At 38.7% G+C, this 27,133-nt stretch overlaps 1 protein-coding gene across 1 annotated transcript in view; it reads right to left on the reverse strand.

Annotated features, from left to right (window-relative positions):
• Positions 1–2,717: 2,717 nt before the first annotated feature.
• Positions 2,718–27,133, reverse strand: part of CPA6 (carboxypeptidase A6) — a 355,796-nt gene continuing 331,380 nt past the window's right edge. Inside the window, exons 9-11 of the mRNA XM_025871439.2 lie at positions 12,619–12,821; positions 8,949–9,033; positions 2,718–3,205 (exon numbers count right to left, since the gene is read on the reverse strand). Coding sequence (XP_025727224.1) covers positions 3,018–3,205; positions 8,949–9,033; positions 12,619–12,821 — 476 coding nt within the window. The 3' untranslated portion in view covers positions 2,718–3,017. The remainder of the gene's footprint in view (positions 3,206–8,948; positions 9,034–12,618; positions 12,822–27,133) is intronic.

Consider the following 27,133-nt stretch of genomic DNA (forward strand, 5'->3'; position numbering starts at 1 on the left):
TTGTTTGGTTGTTGCAGCGGTGATAATGTTTGACAGAAAGGAATCAACAGACACCAGCAAAGGATCTGCACAGAGATAGCTAAGAGGCAGGGGTTACACAGCATGCTCCCAGTCGAAGGGAAGAGTTTCCTGGAGTCAGGGGTCCACAAAGGCCACTAGAGGATACAAAGTGACTGTGTGCATCTTTGTCAGGTCCTTTGAGAAGCAGCACCTTTCCATCCTTGAGGGTCTTCATAAGCCTCTGGCTTTCTGGTTATTCTGGACATTTCAGTTTTTGCCTGTTCTATGGGCAGAAATAACTAGTATAAAATAAGCCCCAACTCCAGGTCATTTCTGAGCCTTTACTGGCAGATGGGATGAATTGAAGTTTAAATTCCCAGGTGTACTATTTCTTAGCAGGACTGAGCCTCCAATCTGCCTGAGATCCATTCCTACAAATACATAACTGGAACTACAAGATAAAGAGATATATTAGATTTGTAAAGCATAGAAATATCTGCTCTCCTCTAGGTTCTGTGCTAAGCATTCCACATATAATCTCATTTAATATTTCTTTTACCTTTAAATTTGATCTTTTAATCAAAATGTACATTTTATAAACATCAAAGACTGGGTGGTGAATAGTTGGGAGTGCATGTTAAAAAACACTCTTCCTTTAAAAGGAATATACTTTGTATGATATTTTCATAATTAAAAAAACAAAATCAGTCAAATACTATGACAAGGCTTATATTAAAAACAATAGTCCTCTGCCTCATCCTTCCTTACTCCCAATTCCCTCTCCTTAGTCCAATAATTCTTAATCTTCTAAATTATTTCTTCTTGAATTTACTTTCTTATGTCTAAATATCCTGATATTACTTGATTTTTTTTTTCCAGGTTTGGATGTTGTCTATTGACAACATCCTGCTACAGCAGATGAAGATTTAGCTCTCCTATACCCCTCCTCTCACATACATTACTTCTTCCTCCCCTTCACATATATTTATATCATAGTTTTTGGTTAAATCAATATTTAGGGCTAACATTTTAACTATATAAATATTGTTTATAACTAAGTCATATAGTATACCATTATTATATTTCATCTCTTCTATAGCTCATTTTTTCACCAAAGTTAACAACTGCGTTTTCTTGTTGTTTGCTTCGTTTCTGTGCTTTTATTAGTAATTCATCCCCAGATTTTCTGATATAAGTAAAAATTGCCTCTGAACATGTGTTTTATTTTGTGTTTATCTTGGAGAATTTCATCTGAGTTTTCAGCTCTCCTTCTCCTATTCCAGTTTGGTGGTTCTCTAAGCCTGGTATACAGCTGTTACTGGGACTTTTCCCTTCACCACTATCTTGAGATTTTTTTTCCATCCCTTTCTCCCACGTGGGAATTCCTATTTTCTGAGATCCTATATCTTTTTCTTTGTTTACTCCCTCAATTTGGTAGAGCATATCCTTCAGGAGGTTCCTAAGAAAGGTTAATAATTTAGGAGATCACTTTTATGAAAATATTTGTATTCTACCCTCACATTTCATTGATTATTTTGCTGAGTATAGATTTTTAGGATAGAATTTCCCCCTGAAAACTCTGAAGGCATTTCTCCATTCTCTTCAAGCTTCACTGGTGCTGTTGAGAAGTTTCATGCTACTCTAGTCCTCATTCCTTTGTGATCATTTTTTCCCCCCTTCTGGAAGTTTTTAGGCTCATCTTTTCATCCTGGTGTTCATGATGTGTCTTGGTCAGATAAGTCCTCCAATGGGATTTGCGTTTCCTGCTACCAAATATTTGGAGGGTATAATCAATCTGGGATTAGTCTGAATTAAATTATTGGCTAGATGTTTATCAGACGATTTAAGTAGTCTGAATTTGGGCCACAAACCAGAGAGAGCTGACCTATGATGCAGCTGCAGTTTCTCCCCTCTCTACTCTTGCCAAAATTGGAATAGTCAGTTTTCCATTGAAAATAGCTTGGGGGTTTATTTGTAATTTACCCTTAACCTGAGGGTATAGCCCTTGGGAATCCTAGAATTCTGGTAGGTGGAGAATCTGCTATTAGATTTCCCACCTAGGGGTAGCCTTGGGCTCTGTTCTCGGCTCCCATTCTCCAAAATGCTATGAAAAGCAAAGTCTGCACTTACCTGGTTTGACAAATGCTCTCAGGATAACAGTGCACCACTTATCTCCCTACGTTCCAGCCTTCACTCAGTGCCTAACTTGAGATTTTCCTGCTTTTTTTGTTTGATGTTTTAAAGATGATTTTAAAAAATTAAATTTTGTCCAAAAGTTGTAGCTATTTCCAGCAGTCCAGATAACTATCTTGTCATACTCCTGGAAATGGAAACCTATATCACTTTTCTAAGTCTCAATTTCCTCATCTGAGAAATGAGGCTAATAGGAATATCCACCTCATAGTATTCGAGCAATAAATGAGATTATTAGTGTAAAGCTCTTAATGCTGTCTGGCACCTCAATTAATGTTTACTTCTGTTTTTGTAAATGGTATTCTCAGAGTCTAAACATGAATGCTTTAGCTTGCTATATTTTTATAGGTATATGATGCACTAATGCCAGGGGATGAAGATGTGAAGAATCTGACGTCTTGATAAATTGTATATTTATTAAGAAATATAGTTCTCTCCATTTCAAAAGAAAACCAAGTGATTAAACATTAGTAGCCTAGATCTTAATTGAGAAAAGGAGATTTATTGCAGTGAAATCCTTAATTTGTACATTTCTTGAGACAATAGGGTTTGAAAATATCCCCACTTCCCCTTAATCAAATAGGACTCTAAAGGGATTAAAATGGATGCTTTCTCTTACAACAAACTAGGCTATGCTCAGATTTTTTTAACCAACTTTATATTGCCACAGAAACTTGAATTGCATTAAGTAGGTCCTTTTATAGTCCACAGATATGTTCATTCTAAGAAGTTGCCCTTCTCTTTAAAAACAATTTCCACCCACTGCCAAGTAGCTCTTGCACAGAATCAGCTCTCTGTCTGGTGGTTGACCTGACCCTTGGGCCTCAGGGACACTTCTTTAGTAGGTGCATTGTGATATTCTTCACAGCCAGCATGGTCTCTGTACAGGTTGGTTTGATGAGCATCTCTGGAAGTAAAAATCCAAAATGTCCAGTGTCACGAAGTTCAAAAGCAAATGTGTAGGGTATTCCATTTTTGTAGGCCCAATCCATTGAGCTACCAGAGCTCACATCTAAAAGTTAAGAAAAAAAAAAAAGCCTCACTGAAGAGTCTGCATAATTTTCAAAGTTTGTATATACTACTTGCTTACTAGGCTATCCTAAGTCCTTCTAATTAAACACCGTTTCAACAAGAATGATTTAACAGTAGTTCCTTGGCATTAGGCTCATGGAACTTAAAAATCCTACCTGCCATCATCTTTGAGGATCTAGTCTAGGTAGTAATGCTTTCCCAGTGTGATGACCTCAAAATTTCTCAGCCTCAATTCCAGTAACATTTATCTCTACCCTCACTTCAGTCACCCATAAACAAACTAATCCCTGGCTCAGTTTCTCTGCTCTTTCTCCTTGAGAGGGAGCTGGAGAAAGTCTTTGCTGTAAAATCACACTAGTCACTGATGTCCTTCTCTGTTCTCAATGCTGCTCTAGGCTCAGTTTTCTAGACCTTCACTTACTGAACCTTTCTCAGGCTCCTGTAGGCCTGCCCCTCACTTATCATCGTCGCCATGCCCATAAAAGGTAATTATCCCATCATCCCACCACCTCCTCTACTGACATCACGGCCCCCTGGCTGTCTTCCTTCCAGCTCAGAGAAGGAACTCTTGCTCCTTGTTTTTATTTATTTATTTATTTATTTATTATTTATTTATTTATTTATTTATTTATTAATTAACAGGTGTCATCTTTTGATTCCATTCATCATTGTCTTCCCTGGTAGTGAGAGGGTCACTTCTCCAGGACCTAGTTTCATTAATTAAACCACCTTCTCTTGCATTTGCATTGACCAAAATGTTCAAGCACCAATTTCATATGGCACTTCCTTCTCATGCTATATGCCATCCTTTTTTTCTTTGTCCTTTTGCTTTAGAACACAAAGAGAATCTATATATGTTGCCTCTATATCCTCAACCACTTTCAGTCTGGTTCTTGCCTCTACCTGTCTATGAAAACTTTGTTCTTGAAGGTCACCAACGACAGCAGGCCTAATTTCCTTTGTTGCTTTGTTTTCCCCCCTGCAGATCCCACTTTCAAACTCTCAACAGCATTTAGTGTAGCTGATAATTCACTGGCAATTCTCTCTTTTTGGCTCCTGTGACCTCACATGCTCTAGCTTTTCAGCACAGGTTCAAAGCCCAGGCACTAGAGGCAGACTAAGGGTCTGGGCTGTATTAGATCCCACCACCTACTGTGACTTGTCTGAGCCTCAATCTTCCCTTTAGAAAAAGGGATTGATAATACCTACTGCATAGTGTTGTTGTGGAAATTAAACAAAATAATGTGCTAGGATATATAAGCCCTTATTATTTTGCATCTTTACATCCCAAAGTGCCTAGTATGTAATTTTTAGCATAACAGGGTCTTAATAATTAAAAATAAATCTTTTATAGAAGAATCTTTACAGGGCCTGGGTGGCTCAGTTGGTTAAGCAGCTGCCTTTGGCTCAGGTCATGAGCTCAGGATCCTGGGATCAAGCCCCATGTTGGGCTCCCTGCTCAGCAGGGAGTCTGCTTGTCCCTCTCCCTCTGTGCACTCTCTCTCTCACTCAAGTAAATAAAATCTTAAAAAAATAAAAAAAGAAGAATCTTTACAAACTTTTTTCTTGAAACTAATATGATCCAGACTGACCTAACACTATTGTTATTAAAAAATTTTCAGAGCATGTTCATCTGCTCAGATAATATCCTTTTTATTCCTATTTTTGTCAGGAAAAGTTAGAGACAAATTACGTTAAGATGACAATTAAAACACTCTACTGTTTCTCAGGCTCCCCTTGCTTGGTTAAGGATGGAAGGTAGGCTGTGGCTTCATTGTCCCTCTGGGTTAGAGTATACTGGAATTACAAATAGTAGTCATAGAAGCCAAAGTCAGAGTCAATATGTGCCAACAGTTACATCATGGTGATGTGACAGCCTCATTTCTATGGTAGCAGGTTGTTCTTGGTAAATATAATACTATGACTGTGGCTTGATATCAAGCTGATAAAACTAATATGTATTATATTGGTAATAATTAGTAATATGATTTTAAAAAAATACTGTATTTCCTTTTTCAGCGTGGCATTACTGAAAAAGTTTTTTTAACTATGTTTTTTTGTTTTTGTTTTTTTTTAAATATTTTATTTATTTATTTGAGAAAGAGAGAGAGGGAACACAAGCAGGGGAATGGGCAGTGGGAGAAGGAGAGGGAGAAGTAGTCTCCCAGCAGAACAGGGAGCCTGACTTGGGGCTTGAGCCCAGGACCCTGGGATCATGACCTGAGCTGAAGGCAGACGCTTAACTGACTGAGCCACCCAGGCACCCCCTGAAAAACAGTTCTAAAAAGGTTAGCATGAGACCAATAATCATAGACTTTGAAAACACTTCTGATACTTAAGACATTCATTATTAGGATAAACTTATTTGATAAGCAATGTTAATTGGCAAACCAAACTTTTCTTTGAAGGCTGAAGAAAATGAATGGTTAGGAATATAATAATTGGTAAGTTAAAGAGATCAAGGAGAAACTTGGTACCTCACTGAAAGCAGAATTGGATGTCACTATCTATACATATACATACAACCTGTGTGTGTGTGTGTGTGTGTGTGTGTGTGTGTGCATACATAGACATTCAGATATATATGATTTCTTGCTAGATTTTCCAAGTCATATAGTTAAAAAATTTTAGAGTTTGAGAGGTCATGAGAGATGACCTAGTCCAATTCCTCACTTAACAGTTGTGGAAACTGAAGCCCAGGATTAATATCTTGGCCAGGATTATATCCCGATTAGTGGCAGAACGAGGACTAGAATCCGTGTCTTCAGAGTCTTTGTTCAAGTTCTTTCCATATACCCAGTTGCTCTTTATTTCAATAAAATATTAGCAAATCGAATTCAACAGTACATTAAGAGAATTATTCACCATGATCAAGTGGGATTTATTCCTGGGCCGCAGGGGTTGTTCAATACTTGCAAGTCAATCAATATGATACACCATATTAATAAAATAAAGGATAAAAACCATATGATCCTGTCAATATATGCAGAAAAAGCATTTGACAAAATACAGCATCCTTTCCTGATAAAAAATGAAGTAGGGGTAGGTGGGACATACCTCAACATCACAAAGGCCATATATGAAAGACCCACAGCTAATATTACCCTCAATGGAGAGAAACTGGGAGCCTTTCCCCTACGGTCAGGAATAAGATAGGGATGTCCACTCTTACCATTACTATTTAACATAGTACTGGAAGTCTTAGCCTCAGCAATGAGACAACAAAAAGAAGTAAAAGGCATCCAAATTGGCAAGGAAGAAGTCAAACTTTCATTCTTTGCAGATGACCTAATATTCTATGTAGAAAACCCTAAAGACTCCACCAAAAATTGCTAGAATTCATACATGAATTCAGCAAAGTCGCAGGATATAAAATCAATGTTCAGAAATCTGTTGCATTTCTATATACCAATAACAAAGCAGCAGAAAAAGAAATCAAGAAATTGATCCCATTTGCAATTGCACCAAAAACAATAAGATACCTAAGAATAAATCTAACTAAAGAAGTAAAAGGTGTGTACTCTGAAAACTATAGAACACTTCTGAAAGAAATTGAGGAGGACACACACAAAAAAATGGAAAAACATTCCACATTCCATGCTCTTAGATTGGAAGAACAAACATTGTCAAAATGTCTATACTACCCAAAGCAATCTACACAGTTAATGCAATCACTATCAAAATACCACCAGCATAGGGTGCCTGGGTGGCTCAGTTGGTTAAGCAACTGCCTTCGGCTCAGGTCATGATCCCGGAGTCCTGGGATCGAGTCCCACATCAGGCTTCCGGCTCAGTGGGGAGCCTGCTTCTCCCTCTGACCCTTTCCCCTCTCATGCTGTTTCTCTCTCTCTCTCTTTCTCAAATAAATAAATAAAATCTTTAAAAAAAAATACCACCAGCATTTTTCACAGAGCTAGAACAAACAATCCTCAAATTTATATGGAACCATAGAAGACCCCGAATAGCCAAAGCAATTCTGAAAAAGAAAAACAAAACTGGAGGCATCACGATACCAGATTTCAAGCTATATTACAAAGCTGTAGTCATCAAGACAGTATGGCACTGTCACAAAAACAGACACATAGATCTATGGAACAGAATAGAGAACCCAGAAATGGACCCACAATTATATGGTCAACTGGTCTTTGGCAAAGCAGGAAAGAATATCCAATGGAAAAAAGACAGTCTCTTCACAAATGGTATTGGGAAAACCAGACAGCAACTTGCAGAATGATGAAACTGGACCACCCTCTTACAGCATACACAAAAATAAATTCAAAATTGATGAAAGACCTAAATGTGAGACAGGAAACCAACAACATCCTAGAGGAGAACATAGAGAGAAACCTCTTTGACCTTGGCTGTAGCAATTCCTTACTAGACATGTCACCACAGGCAAGGAAAACAAAAGCAAAAATGAACTATTGGGACTTCATCAAGATAAGAAGCTTCCGCACAGCGAAGGAAAGAGTCAACAAAACTAAAAGGCAGCTTACAGAATGGGAGAAGATATTTGCAAATTACCTATCTGATGAAGGGTTAGTATCCAAAATCTACAAAGAACTTACCAACTTAACACCCAAAAAACAAATAACCCAGTTAAGAAATGGGCAGAAGACATGAATAGACATTTTTCCAAAGAAGACATCCATGACACCCATGAGCCAGCAGTTATACCACTAGGTATTTACCCAAAACATATAAAAATACAGACTTGAAGGAATACCTGCACCCCGATGTTTATAGCAGCATTATCAACAATAGCCAAACTATGGAGAGAGCCCAACTGTCCATCAATGATGAATGGATAAAGAAGATGTGGTGTACATATATACAATGGAATATTACTCAGCCATCAAAAAAATTGATATCTTGCTATTTGCAATGATGTGAATGGAGCTAGAGGGTATTATGCTAAGTGAAATAAGTCAGTCAGAGAAAGATAAATACCATATGATCTCACTCATGTGTGGAATTTAAGAAAGAAAGCAGATGAACATATGGGAAGGGTGAAGAGGAAAAAAGGAGAGAGGGAAACAAGCCATAGGAGACTTTTAACAAGAGAGAACAAACAGGGTTGATGGAGGGAGGTGGGTGGGGGATGGGCTAGATGGGTGATGCGTATTAAGGAGGGCACTTGTTATGATGAGCACCGGGTGTTGTATGTAAGTGATGAATCACTGAATTCTACTCCAGAAACCAATATTGCACTGTATGTTAACCACCTAAAATTCAAATAATAAATTTATTTAAAAAAGCAAAAAAAAAATTTTAATCACCTTTTAAGGGGAAATTCAGCTGAAGGTGTTACATAAGAAATGCATTTCATAACAAGAATGGTGGAGGAAAGGAATAAAAGGAAAGCTCTTTTAGGGCTGAGACATTATTTCATTATATTCGCAAGGCCCATTTCCACCCTTACAGTAGTTACAGTTGCTCAAGGAGCCCATTTGGGTACTTTCTACTGTCATAAGATCTCATTTCAACTTTGTAGTCATGCTTAGAATATTCTCTGCTTGGAATTTATTTCAATTGGTACAATGATTTATGTCAAGCAGTGTAAAACCAATCAAATATAAACTCCCTCCGTCTTCCTTGGCTAATTTGGTTGTCAAAAATTTCTCATTAAGGGAGAACACTCTTCTTGTTTTTTTAAAGGGAAGTCATTTTACAGGATCTTGGTTCAAAAGACGATTCTAACACAAAATACATGGGAAACTTACACAATGTGCTGGAGGCAGGTCCATATCTGTATTGTACCCCATATACTGACCGAAGGGCATTCACAGCTTTATAAGCTGCAGATTCCTGTGAGGGAAAAGGGAGAGCTGATATCACTTTACATCACTACACTGAAACATTAAAAACACTGGCGTGTTGTTTGAGCCTTATCAGTCTTCAATTTGGAGAGCAAGGTAGGGCACATTAGGTAATAGTTATATTTAATAATAATGGTAATAATATTCCTTGTCAAATGCTGCAGTTTATAATATGTTTTAGAACACATTATTTCCTTTGATTGATCTTTACACCAAGCCAGGGATCAGTACTATTTCCATTTTACAGACAAGAAAAGAAAGGCTCAGCAAGGTTAAACGAGCAGGCTGGGGTTACATAGCAAGGACTGGTTGAGTTAATACACATATCTTCTGATGCTGATTTAGTGTTCTGTTCTCTTCACTTTCATTCAGAGACACTTGTTTCTATAAATTACAAAATGCTCGATAGGCAGAGCCCATGCCAGCCTTCTTCATAGCCACATATACATTATTTAGCAATGTGCCCATGTATAACAGATGTTCAGTCAATATTTCTTGCATGAATGTTGAATAAGCATAGCTCTGCAAGAGTATCAAGATAATCTTATTGATCCTTAAGTACATACTTCAGTGGCTATGTACAAGGTATTTAAAACACATTTGGATCAATTAAGAAACCCTTTAGTTCAGGAAGAGTGACTTCTCTTATGCTATTCATTTATCCCTATGGCTATGGGAATACAATTGCAGAATGCTCCATGACTTCTAGAGTTACATACAGCTCTGACAGAGCTCAGGTACTGCTAAGATGGAGAAATTTTGAGGCGGAACTTTAGCTATCAATGCCAAAAATCAGGGAAAATGATAACGCAATAAAAATACTAAAAGGTGAATATTCTAACATGAACTAAAATAATAGTGACTACACTTCAAAACATATTCAATGGTATAACAGCATTAGTTTCAATAAGGAGTTCGAGAAGTATCGTATGACCAGTGAGAGGAAAAGAAGTATGGTGAAACCAGTATCCAACTCTCCCATTTCGATTTGCCTATGAATAATTTATTATATCAGTTGAAGTTCTCTGGGCAACATGGCGCTGTGTGTGGACCCAGCTTCAGCTTGCTGTCCTCATTTACCTCAGGGATGTATAAAGCAGCATTTGCAACAAATGCCACTCTTTGTGGATATTAAGGGACCAGGCTCCAGAACCTGGCAGACAATTTATTACTGATCTCACTGATGATGACATTGTCCTCTTAGGAGCCAACAGAAAAGGAATGTAAACACCATAATAAGATACCTTTATGGAGAATGTTCTGAGATTTTAACATCTTCTCCAATGGTTTCAGCAATATTCCATGGCAAGGGCAGATATTTCTACATTTAGAAGATTACTGTGTTCTGCCGGTGAGGCGAATCTTGTTCCTCATTATTTCAGATGACTCAACTACCCCCAAAAATCTCTTAAGAAAAAAAAAATACAACCACTCGGCCTATTTACAGAAAACATACGCACAGTTTTAGCCTTTTGGGCTCACGGTACTTCCGTCACTCAGGTGCAGGTGGATGTTGATAAGAGGCTTGGATATGATCATTCCCCCCAAAAGTGAAAACTTCATAAAATTTTCTAGGAATTATTTTCCAGGGTGGTGTAGCTGGACACCTATTTGAAAGAGTTTAAACAATTCCTCCTTTCTTTATTGCTTCCTCTTTTCAGTTGTCCAAAAGGACCCAGGCCTCCCTTCTTGAACCTCAACTAAGTAAGGAATATATTTTTTATTTAAAGCAAGTTAATGAATGACCTAAAAATGTTAGCAGAAACACAGACTCCTACACATTGATGGAATGCTTTTTGAATAATTTATTAGAATCGAATGATTTCTGGTTAATATTCAGAGACTACCTAGTTTCTGAGAATTTTAATCTTGGCATCAGTGACTTAGCTTACGTGTAACCTGGTAACAGGATTTCTCAACAGTGGTACTATTGACAGTCTGGACTGAATACTTCTTTGCTGTGGGAGGCTGTCCTGAACATTGTAGGATGTTTAGCAGCATCCTTGGCCCCTATCCACTAGTTGCCAATAGCATCCTCCAGCCTTTTTGTGATAATCAAAATGTCTTCAACGTTGTTCAGTGTCTCTGGGAGGCAAAGTTATCCTTGATTGTGAATCACTGATCTACTCTTTATACCACATCCTCCAATCCAAGACAAAATGAAAATAGGCTTAACTTATGTAATACTTTTAATATATTGCAAATTCCATTTAATCTATTGTGAGAATATAGACACTGTGCCCAATTTAGAAAGGGCTGAATATTTGCCTAGAGAAGCACTGTGTGATACAGAGTGGTTAAAGTGCCAGGTTAACAACAATAACAACAACAACTAGCCTATTTGACTCACACAGTAGCTGAAGAATTGCACTCTTAAATAGAACTACCACCTTTACAAAATTTCTCAAGAGAATTTGCTCAGAATTCTTGCTTGGAATGCCAAGAGCAAAGTTCCTCTTTTGGACAGAATAGAAGCCTTCCCTCAGGCTTCTTCTGACCTCCTCATGTTCTCCATTCCTTCCAGGTCCTGGACATCTAGGTCAGGAATTCCTGCAACTCCAACCAACTGGTGAAGGATTTAGAGTTCAAGATATAGGAAGAAAGGGGATGCTTCTTGTTTATCAAAGCTTTTAATTCAAGTATAACATACATACAGAAGAATATACACATTTTCAGTTTATAGCTCAACGAGTGATCACAAATTACACACACTCATGTAACCAGCATCCAGGCCAAGGAATAGAACATCAACAGCAAAACCCAAAAGCTCTCCTTCTCATACCTCCTCCCAGTCACTATTCTCTTCCTCGTCCTCATTTCTAACACTATGTATTAGTTTGACCTGTTTTTGAATTTTATAGACCTTTAGGTGCTAGAGGCTCTGAATCAGACTCACTTTACAAGGAATTTTGCCCTACAGTGGATAGCTTGTTGGGTTTCTGAGATGGGGAAGAAAGACACTGCTTTTTCACTGCCAGGGAATCTTATGCCTAAAGGGCTGTTCATTCTTAGCACCAACTTGTCAGATACATGCCCAGAGACTTAGTACCATTAAGCAAATAGCGCTTATAAATTAAAAGTTGCTTTTAATTAATGAGAGTCAGGCCATAGTTTATGAACAATTATTTACCCAATAAAATTAATTATAGCCCTGCATATGTGACCGAAGCTGTAATACTAATCAAATCCTTTCTGACAACTTTCTGTGTAACCCGTGGTAAGAATGTAAATTGGTTTGAGATGGTTGCATTTGAGAAGCAGCATAGCATAGCACTTAAAAGTGACAAGGCTGGAGCTAGATTTCGGGCTCGATCGTGGCTATGGCCCTTAGTAGCTGTGTGTTCTGCGTCTAATTACTTAATTTCCCTAGGTTTCAGTTTCCTCATCTGTAAAATGGGGAAAATAATAGTTACCTACATCATATGATTATGGAAAGTAAATAAGTTAGTAGGTAAAAAATGCTTATTAGAATAAACACAATATGTGTTTGCTATTATCATTACCACTCAGAGCCCTTTTAGCTTTAGAAAAGAAGCATAAAGCCTGACACGCATGTAGAAGGTCTAATACTTACCACACAGCTAAAGTTGGGGATTGTTGCATATTTGTAAGAATAGGGATACAGCAGCATCTGAGCATATGCATGAAAGGAGAGGTAAGCTCTAATGTGCTTCCTGTGTTTTCGGAGGAAAGTGGCTACAGCTTTCACTTCTGGCTCAGATTCTGGGAAAGGTCCACAGTATGTATCATCACAAGGGTGCATAGAAGCTCCTTCATCTGCAAGATAAAAAGAAAATGGGGGTGACGGAGTGGACAGGCAAGAAGCAAGAAACACAAGCCAGCATTGTTAAACTGCTATTTCCTTTTATTTCTATAAACATATGGTATTATTAAGCAATTCATCTCACTTCTCATTTACAGAAATCAATACTGAAAAATCCAAGGTGGTTCAAGCCTCCATGCACAATAGGAGGGTGGCCTGAATAGGAAATAGGAAATAGGTGCTGATTGTTTAAATGAGCCTGCATAAACCACTTGGAAAGGGATGGCTTTATCAGTGGGAGACCTAATTCTCTATGATCCCCCAGATCAGGTAAGGCTCCTATACTCCATGATGCCTGCATTCTTCCAACATAACATTTAACACATTTGTAATTAGTGTCCAGTGTTTACCTGCTTAACATTCAACCAATATTTACACTATTCTAGGTGCCTGGTATACAAGGAAAAGCAACACAGAAAAAACGCCCTGCTCTAGTATAAACTATATTCAATCTGGATTCTTTGTTAAACTCTAATGCTCTGTGAAAGCAGGGATTGTGTCTTTCTTGCTGGGCACCTGGCAACCAGAACAATAGTATGTCAAGTGTTCAACAAATATTTGTTAAAAAGTGAATGTCAGATCAAAAGAAAATGCTAGACATCTGCACAGGTGTCTGGTCAGATACAAATATTGATACATCAAGAACATGAAGGCAAGGCAGAAATAATTCCACAAAAGATGCCAAAACAATTTCTATTATATTTTTAGATAAGCAATATTTAAATCAGTTTTGTAAAACCCAAGAGGCTTCTCTAGTTTTCTTGGGGGTCGGTCAGTAAGAATTCAGTTAAGAAATCCTTAAAACTTAATTTTAATAATTTTTGAATTAAAAGCTTTGTATCCTATAGATCTATGAAGGGGAGGAAGGAAAATAACATTCACTGTAACAATCACAAAGTCTTAAGGTTCCAAGACATTTTTCCATTGATAATTAATTACATTTTCTACAGTTATTTGCCATCCGCCATTATTAGCCCTCCTGAGAGCCCTAGAAAACCGTCTCTTTCCATAAGCAAATGGAAGATGTTTGGTGATTCTGTGACATCGTCTAATTCCACTAATCTGAAAAGATAACCAAGTCAAATCAGGCTCAAGCTTGAGGACATTAAGTCTAGTTTGTGTCATAGGTGTGTTAAGATGGGAAATTTATGGCAATTGTGGTTTCCTCCTTTGAATCTAATTCTGGACATGCATTAGAAGTAAGTGGGATAAGGAAGGAACTCAGAATATAATATAAAAATGATAGCTGGTACTCTGAAAGGAATAGGATAAATAGACATTTGAAGATCACCGATGTAAAGCACCAGAAAGGAGAGATCACAGACTGAACAACTAATTCCAGAGGGAGCAGAACTAATGAGCCAGAGAAAAAAGGATTTACAATAATCCTGATAAACATTCTCAAGGGCATATAGAAGGGCATTGGAAACATTAAACAGGGACAAGAAGTTATAAAAAAGTACCAGTCAGATATAATAGACATAAAACTTAATTCATGGGTTGAAAGAATGCAGTTGATGAGTGAATTAATGAGATGGAATATGTTTTGAAACGTATGAAAAAATGAAAAAAAAGGAGGTATGAAAAATAAATTGTCAACATCTGATTAACAGAAAGAAATAAAAGTTAAATATTTGAAGAACTGCTCATTAAAATTTTTCCACAATTAAGGAAAGATTGAATGGACTTATTGAGTACAAAACAAGAGAGATAAAGGGGAAATGTGTCAACGCTTTGACACAGTAGGGTGAAATTTAAGAAAAGGAAACAATTCCAGAGAGAAAGAAGCAGGTCATCTATAAGGAGCAAGGATTAGATTCACATCTGACTTTTTATTAGCAACACTAGCGTATTATTTCCAAAGTATGTGTATATATATATATATATATATATATATATATTTACTTATTATTCTTACATTTTTATTTGTTTTAAAATTAATTGTTTAAATTGAAGTATAGTTATACACACAATATTATATTAGTTTCAGGTGTACAACATAGTGAATCCATAATTATATACATTAGGAAAAGCTCACCATGGTAAGTGTAGTTACCACTGATCCCCATACAAAGTTATTACAATATTACCTACAGTATTCCCTATGCTGTCTGTTACATCCTGGTGACTTATTTATTTCATAACTGGAAGTCTGTATCTCTTAATTTCCTTGACCTATTTTGCCTATCCCCCACACCCACTTTCTAGCTACAATAAACACAGGGGTGCATATATCTTTTTGAATTAACATTTCTATTTTCTTTGGGCAAATATCCGGAAGTGGAATTGCTGGGTCATATGGTGTTTCTAATTTTAATTTTTGGGGGAGCCTCCATACTCTTTTTCCATAGTGGCTATTTTCTTAATGTTCCAGGTGCATTTGAAAAGAATGTGTGTTCTGCTGTTTTTGGATGGAATGCTCTGCATGTATCTGTTAAGTCCACATGGTCTAATGTGTAACTCAAAGTGACTGTTCCTTATTTACTTTCTGACAGGATGATCTATTGATTGATATAAGTGGGGTGTTAAAACTCCCCTACTCTATGCTATTACTGTCAATTTCTCCCTTTATGTCTGTCAACATTTGCTTTGTATACAATCAGGTTGCTTCTGTGTTGGGTGTACAGATAGTTCTAAGTGTTATATCATCTTGTTGGAGTGATCCCCTGATCCTTCTTTGTCTGTTGTTACAGCCTTTGTGTTAAGGTCTGTTTTGTCTGATGTAAGTATTGTTATCCCAGATTTTTTTTCTGGCTTCCATTTGCATGGTATCTTTTTCCACCTTTTAACTTTCAGTCTGCATGTATCTTGAGGTCCGAAGTGAGTCTCTTGTAGGCAGCATATAGATGGGTCTTTTTCTTCTTTTTTAACCCATTCAGTTACATTATGTCCTTTGATTGGAGCATTTAGACCATTTACACTTAAAGTAATTATTGATAGACATATTCTTATTACCATTTTGTTAATTGTTTTCTGTTGTTTTTGTGGTTCTTCTCTGTCCCTTTCTTTTTCTCTTCTGCTCTTCCCTTGTGATTAGTCACTTTCTTTAGTCTTGTGCTTGGATTTTTTTTCTCCTTTTTGTGTCTCTATTACAGGTTTTTGGTTTGTGGCCACCACGAGGTTCATATATAACACCCCAAGTACGTAGCAGTCTGTATTAAGTTGATGGTTTTGAGTTTGAACCCATTGTAAAAGCACTACATTTTTACTCCGCCCCATCTATGTTTTATGTATGTGACATCATATTTTACATCTTCTATTTCTTGAATCCCTTCACTAATTTTTTTAGATATAATTGATTTTACTACTTTTGTCTTTTAACCTGCATAATAGCTTTATAAGTGATTGATTTGCTACCTTTACTATATATTGTTTTTACTAGTAAAGTTTTTTCTTTTAATGATTTTCTTACATCTAGTTATGGTCTTTTCTGCTTTAAGTCCTTTCACATTTCTTATAAGGCCAGCTTAATGCTGAAGACTCCTTTAACTTTTGTTTGGGAAATTACTGCTCCTTCAGTTCTGAATGATAACCTTGCTAAGTAGAGTATTCTTGGTTGTAGGTTTCTTTCCTTTGAACACTTTGAATATATCCTGCTACTCTCTTCTGGCCTGCAAAGTTTCTGCTAAAAAATCAGCTGATAGTCTTATGGGGCTTTCCTAGTGTATAAGTAGTTGCTTTTCTATTTTGGTCTTGAGATTCCAATTTTAATTTTTGACATTTTAGTCATTATGTGTCTTGGAGTTAACCTGCTTGGGTTCATCTTGTTTGGGTTTCTCTGTGTTTCCTGGACCTGGGTGTCTGTTTCCTTCCCCAGGCTAGGGAAGTTTCCAGATACTGTTTCTTTAAATGAGTTTTCTGCCTCTTTCTCTCTCTCTTATCCTTCTGGGATTCCTATAATGCAAATGTTACAATGCTTGATATTGTCCTAGAGCTCCTTTAACCTAGCCTCATTTTTAAAAATTCTTATTTGTTGCTGTTCAGCTTGAGTGCTTTCCATTACCCTGTCTTCCAGATCGCTGATATATTCTTTTGTATCCTCTTATCCACTGTTGATTCCCTCTAGCATATTTTTCATTTCAGCTACTGTATTCTTCAATTCTGGTTTTTATATTTTCTATCTTTTTATTGAAGTTCTCACTGAGTTCATCCACTCTTAAATCTGGTGAACATCTTTATGACCATTACTTTGATCTCCTAATCGGGTAAATTGCTTATCTCTCTTTCATTTAGTTCATTCTCTGAAGTTCTGTCTTGTTCTTTCATTTGGAGCACGTTCCTCTGTCTCATTTTATTTGAATTTCTGTGGTTGTTTCTTTGAATTAGGCAAAACAGCTACCTCCCCTGGCCTTGAAGGTGTAGCCTTGTGTGGGAGCATCCTCTGTCACCTGTGTGTGCCGGGCACTGTAGGCAGGACAGCTGGAGCAGGCTTGGTTTGGGGTGTCCTGGGTGTTCCACACATGGGTGCCCTGGCAGGATGGCCGGAGCTGGTGGGGCATGGGCCAGGGGTGTCCCAAGGCTTTCCATATTGGGGAAATATGGAAAAAATATGGAAAGACCACCCTGTGGGGTGGTCTGGGCCAGGGCTGCCCCAGTGGGATGGTTACAGCTGGGGTGGGTGCAGGCCAGAGTAGCCTTGGTGGGATGGTTGGAGCTGGGATGGGTGTGACTATGGGAGCCACCTTGGGGGGATGACTGCAGGTGGTGTGGACTAGGGCCTGCTGTGGTGGCGGCTAGCTAGAGTACCAAGATCTTGCTCCCATCTGTACCATCTAGGTGGAGAGGAAATGTAAACAACGGCACTAGCCAGCACCTCTGACGTCAGAAAGGATTTAAGTAGCTCCCTCATTGTGGGCTGATGTCCTAGGGTTAGAAGATGGGTTTCCTTCACTATGTCTTGTTGCCCTTTGAACTGTTTGTTTTTCTCTGCTCCAGCTGGGTGAATCTGCAGGTGGGACCCGTCAGTGATATCCCTTTCTGCTGAAATTCATAGCACTGGGGCTGGGGGTCCTGCCATTACCATGTCTCTGTCTCTCCTTTGTGGGGCAGACACTGTTGAGTCAGCCCTCAGTTTTTCTTCCATTGAATTATTCTATATGCAGGCACAAAAATCAGTGTCTAGCCGAGGAGGTGAGTTCAGGGTCTTCCTATGCTGCCATCTTAGACCTTTCCCTCCTCATTAAAAAAAAAAAAAAAAAAAACTTTTGGGGGCACCTGGGTGGCTCAGTCGTTAAGTGTCTTCCTTCGGCTCAGTTCATAATCCCAGGGTCCTGGGATCGAGTCCTGCATCGGACTCCCTGCTCAGCAGGAAGCCTGCTTCTCCCTCTCCTGCTCCCCCTGCTTGTGTTCCCTCTCTTGTTGTGTCTCTCTCTGTCAAATAAATAAAAATAAAATCTTAAAAAAAAATAAAAAAAAACCTTTGCTGTACAGCTTTGTGCTTCTATCCTGTCTTCCAGATTGTTAATTCATTCTTTTGTATCCTCTAATTGCTTTGATTCCCTCTCATGTATTTTTCATTTGAGTCATTGTAACCCTTAACTCTGATTGGTTCTTTTACAGATTTTGTTTTTCTTTGTTGGAGTTCTCACATAGTTCACCCACTCTTCTCTCATGTCAGGTGAGGGCCTTTAGAACCATTACTTTGATTAGGTTGATTAGTTCTTGTCTGAGGTTTTTGTCTTGTTTTTCTTTGAACACACTCCTTTGCCTCATTTTGTCTGTGTTTTTTCTATGTATTAGGTGTGTTAGCTATGTCTCCTGGTCTTGAAAGTGGTGGCCTTATATGAAAGGCATCCTGTGAGGTCCCATAGTGCTACCCTCCCTGGTCACCAGGAGCAAGCCCTCCCGGTGTCTTTGGTGTGGCCTGCATGTCCTCTCCTGTTGTGACTGGTGGGCAGGGCTTGCCCCTGGTGTAACTAACTGTCTGAGATGCTCAACTGTAGCTGCTGTGGGCTTGCTGGTGTGTGGGGTTAGCTCCATGCATAGCTGGCTGACAGACTTGGCCACAATTGCTACAGGCATGCTGGTAGACAGGGCTGGCTCCCTACCACCCCAGGGTAGGAGTCACTTTGGAGGGGTGCTTGCCCTGGCTGGGGCTGTCTGCCTGGTGTGGGTGGGGCGGTAGTGGGTTTGGGGGGGATGCTGGTCCCCACCAAGTCTGCCTGCTGGGTGTGGTAGAGCGGGAGCTGCTTTAGAGGGGTGCCTCCTGGGGTGGTTGGGTTGGGTGGAGCAGGTCTGCAGGGGAATGCTGCGACAGGGTGAATGGTGCCGGCAAAGTAGATGGAAAGTGTCAGAACTGGCTTCTGCTAGTGTCTGGCCAGCTAGGCAGAAGCTGGAACAATATTCTCGAGTAGGCAAGCCAGATGGGATCTAGTGCAAGTCCATGACTCCTGAATCTCTATCTCAAGCTTCAAACTCAGGTAGAAAATAACATTCAGGACATCTCCATCCATTTGTCTCAGGGGCTCTGAAAGCTCAAGATGTCCCTAGATGAAATCATCTTTCTCTTTTTTACCCACCAAATTGATCTTTTGCTATGTTTATTAACCTACATTTCCCTCATTCATCTAGTGGCCTATGTCAGAACTTATGTGGAACAATCCTAGAAGTTTTCTTCTGTCTTATCCCTCCATCCAGTTGGAGAGCAAATTCTGCTGATTGTATCTGCTAAATCTCTCTACGACCACTTCCCCTGACAAAGTTCAGGCTCTCGTCATTATTCCCCTAAATTATGAGAACAGTTCCTTGCCTTCAGTCTGGCCTACCTTGAATTCAGCCTTCTCAATGTCCTTGTAATACGACTAAGTCTGATCTTATTTATTCTAAAAACAGAAATCTGATTTGCCGCTTAAAATCCTTCAGTGGTGGCCTTCCAGATAAACTTTCGAAATCTTACTACCAGTTAAAGGCAAAGAGGTAGTGTGATCAAAATGTTTGAATTTGGTAGTGGTAGATATTATAGTTTATCTTGCGTGTTTTTCCCGTCTTAAAACGTTGGTGATTTTTACCCTATTGCTGTACAGATAGGCCTGTGATTGGTATCTTGTCACTGACTAGATAATTTCATGTACTTTTCATGGCTTTGTAATAGCTTGAAAGTTACATAGTTCTCTCCTTCCTTGGAATTCAGAGAGTCTTGCTCCCTTCCTCTACCAGATGCTTATGGGATAAGTTCCTTCATGATTTGTTTCTGGTTGACCTGCTTAAAATTTTTACCTTCTATCAGTCTGCCTTAAACCTTGTACATTTATTCCTAATAAAATATTGGTCACTTTCCCAAGGTTCTATACTCCCTTGCCCTTAGGATGGTACATGCTGTTCCCTTCTTTTGAAGCATCTCTTTTCTTCACAGTCTGATTTTATTTGTCCTTCAGTGCTTAATGCACTTATCACTTCCTCTTGGCATCTTCTCCAATGTTCCTAAGCTGGGTTAGGTGCCTATAACACCCTTCTTTATCTGCATTTGTCATAAAACTTAGTATAGTGTGTTAAAATTTATGCTTACCCATTTCCCTACTCAACTGGGCCCTGCACAATGTTTGACCAATAGTGAGTGCATAAAAAATAAACTATTTTATTTAATAATTATATGGGAGCTAAACTGTATAATATTAAGAAGGGCCATACCTCGATTTAATGCTGTTTGCTTGAGAAACACATTAAACACTAGAATATTCTATAGCGCTTTATGGTTTATTTTATGGATTGGCATTCTGCCAGTGTTATTTACTACAGATTAAGTATTGATTCAGCAGCAGAATGGAATATCACAATCAAAATTCTTTATGCCAGTGTTTCTGTGTGAATTTTTGCCTTACTCATCTCTTATAGTGACACTGTCTTTAAAAAATAAAACCAGAATCCTGAATAGCAAGACCTCTAAGATGGAAATAAATTAAGTCAGGTGGAAAGAAAACCACTAAAACAATCTATTTTATTTATAGCCTTTTGGGGGCACTATCCAGGCTTTGCTAAAATGCAAAGAAACAGCTCAGAAATATTATTGAACCGTAAGTCCCTTTGGGATTTTAAGTAGCTGTGCTGGATACACAATTTGAAAAGTGCTGTCCAGATCTAGCTTCAGTTACATAGATTCTGATAAAAAAATATCTGATGTACTAAAAAAAATCAAGATAGCAGAAAGCTAAAGCACCAGAACACAGCATTTCAAGGAAACAAGTAAAAAACACCAAAAAATGATTTAATATCCAGGAAACAATGATAAAACATTTCTAGGGGGAAGGAACAAGAAGCATCAAACCCATCACTCTTTAGGTTTTAGAAGCATGAGAATCCAAAGGTCATTAGTTTTTCCTTAGTTTACAGGAGTCAATATATTGTTTCTAAAGCTGAGACGAAATTCTCTTTCCCCATCTTCACATGCAGAACAACTGCAGAATATATAACAGATCTCTGCAGTGCAGAACGAAGGGATTCTAGTCTTGTCCAATAAAACACACATCTCTGTTCTGAACACTTCAGCAATTTACTTCCATACCATACATCACCTCTTTAGTTTTTGAGTATTAAGATGCAAAACTCTACAAGGACCTCATAAATCTAGAGAGGAGACAAGATGTGCACATATAAGGAAATTAGAGGACAAGACGATGTAGGATATAAATCCATCATAAAGTGTGCATTGCAGACTGTGCACAGGAACACAAAGGAGGGAGGGAGAGCAGAATTAGAAGCCCTGGGGGAGACTCTAATGGCAGAGACTCAATGGGACTCGAGATGGATGGAACTCGAAAAAATACAATTTTACTTAAAAAAAATAAAGTACAAAAAAATAAGTGTTTTGTTGCTTCTGTGAAGCTTAGTCCCTCTGGATGGTAAAATGAGGTAGAAGATGGTCTTTAGAGAGGGAATGGAGAAGGAGGGGAAAATCACAAGATGGGGCTCCAGTCCGAACTATACTACCGATGAGCTCAGGGGCAGGCATGTCACTGCTTCGGTGGCATTTGTCCTGGGTGGATTAAGGACCCTAATCCGTGGTTCTCATGTGATGTGTGACAATGTGTTGCTATCAGTTGTGGGGCTTGTCTCACAGTGGCTAGTTACAGGCTACAAAATTAATGAACTAAAAAAATCAGTTTAGTTGTGATAATTTATTTATTTTTTTAAAGATTTTATTTATTTATTTGACAGAGAGAGACACAGTGAGAGAGGGAACACAAGCAGAGGGAGTGGGAGAGGGAGAAGCAGGCTCTCCGCTCAGCAGGGAGCCTGATGCGGGGCTTGATCCCAGGACCCTGGGATCATGACCTAAGCCGAAGGCAGACGCTTAACTGACTGAGCCCCCCAGGTGCCCCACTCTTAATTTATTCTAATATACTCTTGTAATGGGGGAGAGGTGTGCTTGGAATTAACTGCTGGAGGTGTGCTGTCATCATCAATTGTCACCTCCCTGCCTAAGGTCCTCCAACCCCCTTCCAAATCTGCTTCTCTTCTTGTATTACAAATCATGGTGTATGGTACCTGAGTGCCCAAATCAGAAATCATTTACTGTATCCACCAGTCCGCAAACAGCTGTTGATGCCATGGTCTTAATTTCTCTCCAGTACATTCAACCCAACTACCATTGTCTTGTCAAAACTGTCCTGAGTTATTGGAGGGGTTCGCTGACTTCAGGCTCTTCTTTCATCTACATCCTCAGAAGTCCCGAGTTAATTTTACTGAAATACATATCTTACCATGTAATTCCTATGCCTGAAACTTTCCAGTGGCCCACCACAGCCTTCAGGATAAAGGAAGGGGCTGGATTAGGGGCCTTCCCTCTAAATACCTTGTGGTAGGCTGAATAATGGCCCCCAAAGATTGCCAGGTCCTAATCTACGGGATCTGTGATTGTTACCTTATATGGAAAAGGGCCTTTTGTGGATATGATCGAGATCCTGAAATGGGGAGATTATCCTGGATTATCCAGGTAGGCCTTAAATGCAATCATAAGCATTGTATGAGAGGGAAAGCTGGTTACAGACAGAAGAGAAGGCTATGTGACGGAAGCAAAGAGAAGATGCGTCACAGAGGGAATCCGCTGTGCCACTGGCTTTGAAGGTGGAGGAGGAGGTCACAAGGTAAGGAAATCAGGTGGCTCCTAGAAGCGGCAAGGCAAGGAAATGGATTCTCCCCTCAAGCTTCCTGAAGGAGTGTGGTCTTGCCACATTTTCAGCCTGGGTGAGGTCCATTTTGGACGTCTGGCCTCTAGAATTGTAAGAAAAGAAATTTGTGTTGTTTTAAGCCACCAAGTTTTGGTAACTGGCAGAGTGGCAACTGGATATGTGGGGGAGGAGCCACTTGTCTGCAACTTTGCCACTCTGACTCCAGCCAGAATTTCTCTTTCCTCTCTCCTCTGTTAATGTGACACTCAGGCCTCCAATCACAGCAGGTTGTTTACATGTGGTCTCTCTCACTGGATGCTAGCTCCCAAAAAACAAGAACCGAATATCTGCCTGGCATTGTGCTTTGCTCATAGCAGGGGCTCAATAAATGTTCATTGAGTGAATCAATCTGCCCTATAGCAAGGTCCTTCTTAGTCTAGCACATCAAAATTCCATTTTTGCTTTACATTTTAAGGTCAGTTTTATTATAATTTAAGGTTATAATAAAAGCTAAGAGATTGCACAAGTGCGTGAACAACAATGTTGTTCTCTACCTTTCTGGTATACCCTTAAAATACGTGCAAATAGGTACCTGAGCATAAGAATTACACCTGAGAATGAGAACAAATGAAAAAGGAATCCATAGGCTTGTATCATATTACTGCTTACACTGTGATTTTTGCCAAGGGACCTTCCCAATCTGAGGAGGTGAGTGAGATGAATGAGTGCTATTTTCTTGTTGTGGAACTTGCTGGAAGGCTACTCTGAAATCTCTCTTTCAGAATTACACAGGCTAGAATGGAATGCCACGACCTCATTCCAAATAGGTGCCAGTAAAAGAAAACAGATACTGTGTTCTAATGAAATATGTCATACTAAAATAGTTTTGCTGATGTACACTGTTTATTTCTCAACATAGCAAAACAGTTTCCTTAAGATGTTTGAACCACTGTAAGACTTGAGGTTTTCTCTCAATCTATTTCACAGTCAACCCCTCTAGGAGAGTATCAGGAGAGGGGATGGGGAGACCACAGGGCTAGAGGGCAATGCATTTGGTGTCTATTAGATTAGGCAATCTGTGATCAAGTGGGAACTCTTTTGACATTTCCCACTCCACCCCACTTGGTGGGAGTGGTGATCGAGGGCAATGAGGGATGGCGGCAGAAAAGTATGATTTCCTTATAAGCTTATGAGCTGTCTGTTTTAGTACCACTCCCCCATGTTTTAGTAAATTATAACTAAGCTAAAGAAAAAAGCTAAATAATAGGAAAGGAGATGAAGTGCTTTGAATGGTGGTAGTGCATTCTGGAGCTAGATTTTAGTTAAAATTTTTAGTTTTTTAAGAAAAGAATGTTGACTTATTTTTACTGCTTTTAATTTTTTAGAATGGCCAATGGATGTACATGGCTTTGCCATGTAAATTGCTCCCTCCATCTGTTTAGCCATCTATTTCTTTTCCCCAGAAGCACTTTTACTACCTCCTTGTATTATTCCAGGGTTGGTCTATGCATTTATAAGCAAAAAGCCAGTTTTATTATCTTTTTTATACAAATAGTATCCTTTATATATATTAATCTTAAACCTTGCTTTAACTGTGTGTGTGTGTGTGTGTGTGTGTGTGTAATCCTGAAGATATTTCTATACATAAAATAGCTATCTAATTTTGTCTATTTCTGTCTATTTCACTGCATAATTGTAGCTTAACTTAATAGTCATTTGTCAATGGACATGTGGGATGCTTCTAATCTCTTGTCATTATAAAGAGTGCTGTAATGAATATCCCTATACATATGTTATATTCCACACATGTGAGTATTGCAATAGGAAATTCCTAAAAGGAGAAATACTCAGTGAAAAAATGTGTATTTTTAATTTTGGTAAACATTGCCAAATGCCCTTGCCCAGAAGTTGAACTCATTCACACTCTCAACAGGAATGTATAATATTGCCTGTTTACCCATATCCTTCAAACTTGTATTCTTTCTGTTTTTTAAGAATATCAGTAGGTCCAAGTTTGATGGTCAGAAAATGTGTTTTTACTTAAAGTGTCATTTAAACATAGATAGAGAAAAAATACATTTGAAGAAGAAAGTTACAAACTGTTTCTTCAGTTTGAAGACACATTCCAAACTAGCATCCAGACAAAGTACCTGCATATATTAGGTGCTCCATAAATACTTGCTGAGGGACTCCCATGGCTCTATTGAGTTTTGCTAAATCCTCTGTGATGCAGTAGGGTGATCTAACTTGATGTCTCATAGTGGTAACAAGATCATACGTTTAAGTAGTATTTATCTCTGGGATTCATTTCAATATGCATCTTTTTTAAAAATCATGTCACATGATTAGTCATTTGGCTAACTACTTATAGGCTACTTGGGAAAAATAAATACAGAATACACACTGTTAAAGGCAAATTTGTTCCTTAAAGTGGAATTCTAAAATTAAGTTTAGAAAACATTTAAAAGAAGGAAAATCACTAGTCTTCCAAATCTAGCATTTTAGTCTATTATTCCCAGTTTTTTCCCCGTGTTAGCATCTAAATGTGTATATGGCATACACACATCTGTCACATGTACATATAAAGTCATCATATAGTTTATAAAATTGAAATCACAGTGAAAAAATTATATAGCCCGAATTTGACTCAATATTATCAGCTTTTTATTATTTTTAAATGAACTTCTTACCTATTTTTATGGCTTCCTAAAATTTATCAAATGAATATGAATCTATTTAACCATTGCCCTGTTGCTTGACATTTGGATTGTTCTTTTATTATTATAGATCACACTGCGCGGTCAGTGTCTTTTTCTCTTTCCTTCTAATGTGTTTTTGAAATGGGATGCTTAGTCCAAAGGGTATGCACAGGCTTAAAGTTCTGCTTTGATTTTTTTTTTTTTAAAGATTTTATTTATTTGAGAGAGAAAGAGAGTGAGTAGGAGCAGAGGGAGAGGGAGAAGCAGGCTCCCCACTGAGCAGGGAGCCTGATGCAGGGCTCTATCTGAGAACCCTGAGACCATGACCTGAGCTGAAGGCAGATGCTTAACCGACTGAGCCACCCAGGCGCCCCTGCTTTGACTCTTTATTCAGTGTTCATGTGTGCCGATCTGATCTGTGCCCATAGCTTCAACTACTTCCCATGTGCTAAGGACCCACAAGCCCCTATGTTCGGACGAGGCCCTTTTCATACTCCAAGTCTATATCCAGTTACCTATTGTACATCTTCTCCCAGAGTTCCTCAAATGAAATTGATATATCCTGAACGTGTGCTTTCTCTGTGGCTTTCTCTGTGATAGAACTCCACGTATATATAACCTCAGTTCAGTTTAAAGGCGCAGCTTCTAGAATAAAACCTGTAAGGCCCAGCACAGCACTGAATCTCAGTGTGCCCCCCATGTACGATACCCTGGGGACTTCTGCCTCATCTCTCACCAGTCCTTCCATTCATCCTTTGTTCCAGCCACACAGGGCCACCCGCCATCCTCACAGCACCCTGTTCTGTTTCATGCTGCATGTTTGTCCCAGGGACATACCTGTTTCCCCTATCTGGAATGCCCTCTTGACTCTGAATTCTTTGCTCTACTCACTTTCTGCCCTACAGTTTGGTCTACGTGATGACCAATATGTTTTTAATATTCCAATCTTCTATTGTTTCTTCTCTGAAGACTTTTCTGAATTTATCAAGCAGAACTGGCCCCTTCTTTCTTTGTATCTCCACAGTACTATTTATATGTCTATCTATACCATATGTAGCTCTACATAGTATTTTTAAATTTTTTTTCATTTTTTTCCTTTTCCTTCCTTCCTTCTCCACTCTTTCTCCTTCCTCATCCTTCTTTTCACCTCCTCTAACCTCAATGATTTTAAACCTGATGAGGACTGAATCTGTTGGATGTGTCTCTGCTTCCCAAGTACCTATCACACAGTGTGAAACAGAATGCATGCAGTACCTTTTTTTTAAATGAATGCAGGAATGAATGGTAGTGTGGAAATGTCTGGTCAAGTTGCTTTCTAATGCCCCCAGAGACACATGCCATCCCAGTTTTACCAATGCTTCCAGTTTAGGATATCACATTAAGCATTTTGGGAAATAATTTAATAAATGAAATGTTGGGAGGGGGAAAAGATGGCAGAGGAGTAGGGGACCTTATTCCAACTGG

This window comes from Callorhinus ursinus, unplaced genomic scaffold (genome assembly GCF_003265705.2).
Source record: "Callorhinus ursinus isolate GAN/ISIS: 27379988/994484 unplaced genomic scaffold, GSC_fseal_2.0 scaffold5, whole genome shotgun sequence".
Classification (NCBI taxonomy): domain Eukaryota; kingdom Metazoa; phylum Chordata; class Mammalia; order Carnivora; family Otariidae; genus Callorhinus; species Callorhinus ursinus.